The 6687-nt window shown below is 32.9% G+C and overlaps 1 protein-coding gene across 1 annotated transcript; it reads right to left on the bottom strand.

Annotated features, from left to right (window-relative positions):
* Positions 1-1371: 1371 nt before the first annotated feature.
* Positions 1372-4556, bottom strand: LOC114392734 (G-type lectin S-receptor-like serine/threonine-protein kinase SD3-1). The gene has a single exon (XM_028353964.1). The coding sequence runs from the start codon at positions 4018-4020 to the stop codon at positions 1723-1725; it is 2298 nt and encodes a 765-aa protein (XP_028209765.1). The 5' UTR covers positions 4021-4556; the 3' UTR covers positions 1372-1722.
* Between the last annotated feature and the right edge of the window lie 2131 nt (positions 4557-6687).

Below are 6687 nucleotides of genomic sequence, written 5' to 3'. Positions count from 1 at the left end.
TTTAAAAAATAAATTAAACATTTTGTGTTTAATATAAATTTATATTAAAAAAATTTAATCCAACTCAAACATACAATTATCTTTTACTTTCAGCTGATCACATTTTAAGAAACAAAGTAAAATTTTATTATAATAAACCAAACCAAGCTTAACTTTTTTCTCCCAAAATTATATACTTTCTATGTGAGTTGAACTTTGAAGTCTTTCACCGACACCGTTTTTCCAGTCAAAGCCTTATCTTCTTGTTTTCTTTTTAGAGCCGTGGGGAGGGGCGTGGGCCTACAAACACAAGAGTCAAACAAGACACATTGTAATCCATAGGGTTAACCCATTCATCCTTCCGAGATTGGAAAACAATTTGAACCACAGATTTTTCAAGGCATGCTATCAGGATCGATGACTTTGCACCAGAATTAGGAGTCTTTTATTTGGCAACATTGCAGGCTTTGCTGCCATCAGTTATGATGCTTTGATTTACTCACACAAACGAAGTTGTTTTTTTAGCTGGTAACTTTTTTTTATCATGATATTACTATGTAGTTTTCGTAAAAAAAAAGACTAATCATAGTTAAAAACCATAAATATATATATGACAAATATTCTTTTTCTAATATAATTTATTTTATATCAATAATCAGTCAGAATTCAAAAACCGTAAACCACTTAATTAAGATAAAATAAGTCACTATCATTTATGTTATTGTTGGTGTTTAACTTATAATTTTGAGTTCAACTATTACATATCCAACTTTATTAAATATTAAAAAAAAACTTAATTATCTATAATGATTCTAATCAATTCGAGCAAAATTATTCTTTCCGTACAAAATTACTTGTATAACCGGAAGTTAAGTGGGGCCCTACTTGTGCTTCCACTTCACTGTCTATACATAAATAAAATTTGTTGTCTTTAATAAAAAAAAATCTAGCAGAATTGTCTCGTCTGATAATTATTGTGGTCTAAGAAAAAAAAACTCTTCAATATATATGAAGTATAAAGGTAAAATATGTCTTGATTTTAGTTCCATAATAAAAATGGCAGTGATGAAACCCAAAATATTATGTACTTTAATTTTCTGACATTCTTTTTTCTTAGATTAATTTGCTACCCTCATTATTCCTTTAATCTCTTTCTTCCTTTCCTGATACGTCTTTTATTTTTCTCACTTCCATCTTCTCTATCTCTTATTCAATAAAGTGTATACACTCCAAATGGATGCCAAAACATACTTTACCGAATGTTATCTAACAATTAATCTTTTTGCATCTTGTTTTTACATTCATTTTAAACCTACTCTCATTTTACAACTCCAAATGTTTACACTGACGAGAATAGCATGTATGGAACATATCAATGCAAGTGTATCACTATTGAAAGAAACCAGACTATTGTGTAAAACTGAACTTTTGAGCCTACTTTGTCTTCTTAAGTTACAATAAACCGCAATATCCACACATACCAAAAATGCTCACTCATAAAAGATGCTCATTCTCAAGTATGCCACCAAGTAGAGACACAACTTAAGGCAGATGCTGAAGGTTTGAAATGAACATTGTTTTCACAGATCAACTACCATTAATAGGTTAAGGGACAAAAAACAATGAGCATGTTTTCTTGTCATCTAGAAGTTAGTCCAGTCCTACTATACACATCAAATATGAAGGCAACTAGCATGTAAAACAAATGAACAAAAGATCTCTAAAACTTTGAGTAGCCAGCATCTATCCTTCTAATTCTGAAACATTTTCTTCTGAATAATCTACCTGCAAGGGCCTCTGAAAGACAAAAGGAGATGGCGGTGGATCGACACTCAATGAACCATCAAGTACTCTTACTACCTCACCCATGGAAGGTCTCCGACGTTCGTCCATTTGAAGGCACCAAAATGCAATTCTTAATGTGCGCTCCAGTTCCTCTGAATTGTAACCCCCTTCCATTCTTTTATCAACCACATTGGCTACCCTCTCTTCCATCCATTCTTTATACGCCCACTTACAAAGCTTAACATGATCGTGATCGCAACACCCCGTTAACAAGGTTAGAACTAACTTGCCAAAGTCCTCTATATCCTTCTCAGCTGAAAAGCCACAATATGTTGCCTTGCCATCTGCAATAGCAAACCCAAATTCAGTCACCTTGGCCACTAAGTTTTCATCCAACATAACATTTTTGCATTTCAAGTTTCCATGGCTTATGAACTCCCTGCACCCGGAGTGCAAATAGCATATGGCCTTTGCAACACTTGAGCATATCTCAACTCTCTTTCTCCATGTCAGCATCCTGCCAAGAGCATCATCATCTATGTACTTGTCCACTGAACCCTTTTTGCAATATTCATACACCAAACACCTGTGATCAAACTCACAACAATAACCCTCCAGTTTCACAAGGTTCTTGTGGTGGATGCAACCCATCTTCATAACAGCACTTCGGAACTTCCTTTCCTCTATGGACGCATTCAGGTCTTTAACTGCAATCAGATGATTGTTGGGTAGCAAACCCTTGAACACCTTTGGCCCAATTTGATTCTTGAAATCCCCTGTGAGGCTCTTGATTTCTGAGAAGGACAACACAATTAAACCCTTCGAGTTTGTGCCTGTGAAAGCTAAAGTGGACTTTTTCCTGGTAGTGTTTTTTCTTCTGTAGATGAAGAGCCCTATTCCCAACTGGAGTATAACAAGGGTGAAAAATGTGCCAGTCGAAGCTCCTATTACGCAAGGAACACAGAGCCGAGGAGGCGGTTCAGAAGGAGGAGGAGACTTGGTGATACCTGGATTTACAGCAAATGGACCTGAACATCTCTTAACAAATGATATGGAGCTTACAGATGGATCTGAATAACCAGTGACATACCCAGTTTTCTTTATTGAGCATTGTGGAGTTCCATCATTGGAAAAGGTTGCAACTGTACATTGAGTGTCATTCAGGCACAACTGTTCACAATGCTGCATACTAGTTGTGGTAAAAGAATTATCAGGAGGGTAGAATGCATATAGATATGTGTTCTTATATGCTATCATATTGGACCCAGATTCACACTCCCCTTCATATGGTACCAAACATTTGTTACCCCCAGTTACCTCAAACGGGCATTTGCATTCAGCAGAACCTGAGGCGTTGAACACACATACACCAATTTGACCACAAGTTGCAAAGACCTTGCACTGATTCTCAACAGCTTGCCAGACCGATCTCCATGATTCCAAACTTTCAACCCATGAATATAACCTAAGATTGCCATCCACATCGAGTCGAAGATATCTGTACTTCACAGAATCATTGTGATCATCCCCAAATGCAGACCAAACAGGTTTCAAGCTTCGGTCTCGAAGCTCTAGAGCTCCACCGGCTGTAAGGAAAGCACTGAGATTTGAAGCAGAAGGGTTTTCACTTGTCCAGTAGATAACACCACTTTCCCAATGTAGCTCCAAATGACCTGAAGCATTCATGTGGAGAGTATAGTAACTGGCCTTGCTATTCTTGCTTGCGGTAGCAGCCCGAAGCATTTCATTAGCAAATAAACTTTGTCCTGGGAGAAGTGTATCAGATGGAGTATCAAAACTTTGCCAAATGATTCTTTGCTCCTTGTCCATTAGAACAAGATTTCCATTGTCAAGAAGTGAAGCTGAAGCTACAGATCGGTTTCCCGTTTTGACGGTCCAAACAGAAACCTCGCCTAAGGAATCAAACAGGACCAGTTCCCCTTCCTGAGTGAGTTCAAAGTAGGACTTGTTACCTACTTTGACATCACCACCAGCAACCCAAACCACAGTTTGTTGGTTATATGGTATAGACTTGGAATTGAATCTAATGCCAACACTAAACTGGTTAGGTTGATCTGAAATGTTGTAGAATCCAAATGCAAAATCACCATTGGAGGAAACCCAACAATCATTCTCAACCACGGAAAGTTTGGAACCCAATGGAATCTCAGCTCCCACAACAGAATGCATCAAGAAGCCAATGAAGATACATTGCAAGAATGGTGATCTAAGGACACAATTCTCTTGTCCAAGCATATCTAGATATGCTTAGATTGGAAAATAAGAGATACAATAATCAATCCTATACCCCAAGATACAGTTACATGTGAAAGACACTGAACTCCATCTCAGCAATTATCACAAACAAATAGGAAAAGGGAAGCTAAGATAAGCTAAAGATTGAAGCTTTCTGTTTTCAGAGGTGAAATGATTAAGAACCCAATACACAAAATTTCTAAGAGTATTAGGTAAAGAGTGCAGACAAATTTGAAAGGGTGAGGAGAAAATCTCAAAAAGATTCAAGTGGGGTAGAAAAAAAAAGAGTTTGGTACCTGAAGGAGAATAGTCAAAAGCTCAGAAATTCAAGAAGCCACCAACTACCATGAGCATCACAAAAACTTGAGCCATTGCCAGAAACAAAACAGAAAACACACAAGGTAGCGAGATATATGGACTTAAACTGCAGAGGGAGAATCCTAAAGAGGAAGAAGCAATTCTTGTTCTTGTGCAAAATAACAGTGAGAGAAAAAAAAAATATTTCTGAGAAAAATATTGAAACTTTGAACTGAAATGGGGCCCAAATTAGGCCAATGAGGAACGCATTTTCCAGTATACAGTAACTTTTCTGTGCTCAAAGAGACAAAAGAGTCTTGAAAGTTGAAAACGAATGTTGGCATGTTGCAAATTAATTGTTTTTAATTACTAATAATTATTAAGATAACAAGACACCCTACTCCCCCAAAATAAAGAACAAGTGATAAAAGTAAATTTTCAATACTGCATGACTAAAAGTAAAAGTACAGTAACACATTTTTTTAACATTATTATTATTATTTAAAGTTTAGGTTTAATTTGAAATTTTTTAATTAGGTCTTGAAACTAAAAAAAATTGTAATTAAATTGTTGATCTTCTATAATTTTTTAATTGAGTCCCTAAAATTATTTTATGTCGACTTGTAAGAGAAAAAAAAATAATGACAATTTTACTAATTTCAGAATCTAACTATAAAAATGGTAGAAGAAATGACTCAATGACAAGTTTTATTAGTTTAGAGAACTAGCTAAAAATTCTCTAATGACCTATATATTCATATTGTATTAAATTAAACTTTAAAATTTTAAAATTTTATCAGTCTTGTTTCCTATTTAATAGTTCTACTCATAATTTTATATTTTTAATAAATTTTAATTAATAATAACAAGTATTAATAAAAAAACATGTTAAAAAATATGTAAGCGTCATTCCTCGACTCAAATTGCCACGAAATGAGCTATATCTGAAAAGAGTTTCTGTGACATTTTTAAATAGAGACCAGCATTATATTCAAAATTAAGCTTTAAATATTTTATGTCATGTTTTACAATATATTGCTATTTTTGTTTGGGTCCTTTTAATTTTTTTATCTCCTTTTTAAAATTTTAAGAGAACTAAAATATAAAATAATGAATACATTATAAAGATTAAAAATTTATTTAAACCCAATATTAAATATGAGTGAAATTGTGTTGGTAAAAATCAAATCCCAGAAAAAATAACTGCTAGAACAATTTTTTGGTTAGGATGCACCTTAAAAAATCAAATATAATAATGTATACAAGATAAATATAATTTGTCATATTAAAAAGACTAATAGCGCACAAAGTGTTGATATTGGATTTGGTCTCTTTATTTAAGGTGTTCAAAATTTGTGAATGAAAAAGATATTTATCATTAACAAAGCCAATAAATATTATATATCAATAACATAATTACATATAAAAAAATATATTCGTTGTTGTATGAAAATTTGCCAATTTGAATTTAGGAATGATACTTACATATTTAACATGATTGAAAGAAAATTTTTATAAATTAATTATATTAAGCATGGTTATCAAATTTTCGAGTTAACTTGCTAAGTCTTACGAGTTTACGAGTCCACTTGTTCTCGGCGAGTTGACTCTTAAGTAAACTCTTTTTTAGTAGACAGACTCTGGGTAAACTTTATAAACTCTAAGTAAACTCGATAAACTCTCGAGTTTGTCACCGAGTCAACGAGTTAGCAAGTTAAAAAAATTAGATCAAAATGTAAGTCATTTTTTTATTGTTCTGTATGTGTTTAGCATTCAACATATCTTTATTTGGTGTGTTATTCTCAGATACAAAATTCTCACCTTTAATAATATTAAACTCTTATTCTGTAATAACATCAAACCCTTGATGAGAATAATCTACCACTACTATAACCTCTACAAGTTATTGTCTACTAGTGATGTATTATTACTAGACTTGATTATTTAAATATTCTGAACTTTATGATTTACTGTTTTGCTTTATTATATTGTTGAAGTATTTAATTAATATGTTATTTATAGATATTTTGTTATTATTTTTGTATGAAGTAAACTTTTACGAGTCTACGAATAGAGTTTGTGTAAACTCTCGAGTTTGATAACCTTAATATTAAGAGTATCTTTAATACAAGTATCATGATGATATGTTATTCCAAGATCCAATATCTTAAATATTTTTCCATTATGTTTAGTATTCTATAATAAATTTTTGCCTTTCAATTTATTTTTCTTTTCATTACAGCAACTTTACATGGCATGATGGATTTCTTTGCAATAAGCTTTGTATCTTCTATAGGATACGGTTGTTTACAAATATTTTAATATGAAAAATTCAAGTGCAAATAAAAAATTGTAAAAGTATTTATTTGT

Source organism: Glycine soja, chromosome 2 (assembly GCF_004193775.1).
Source record: "Glycine soja cultivar W05 chromosome 2, ASM419377v2, whole genome shotgun sequence".
In the NCBI taxonomy this organism is placed as follows: domain Eukaryota; kingdom Viridiplantae; phylum Streptophyta; class Magnoliopsida; order Fabales; family Fabaceae; genus Glycine; species Glycine soja.
This window is presented reverse-complemented; position numbering and strand designations above follow the sequence as displayed.

Coding starts and splice junctions, on each gene's coding strand:
- LOC114392734 (XM_028353964.1), bottom strand. CDS start 4,020: ATGCTTGGACAAGAGAATTGTGTCCTTAGATCACCATTCTTGCAATGT.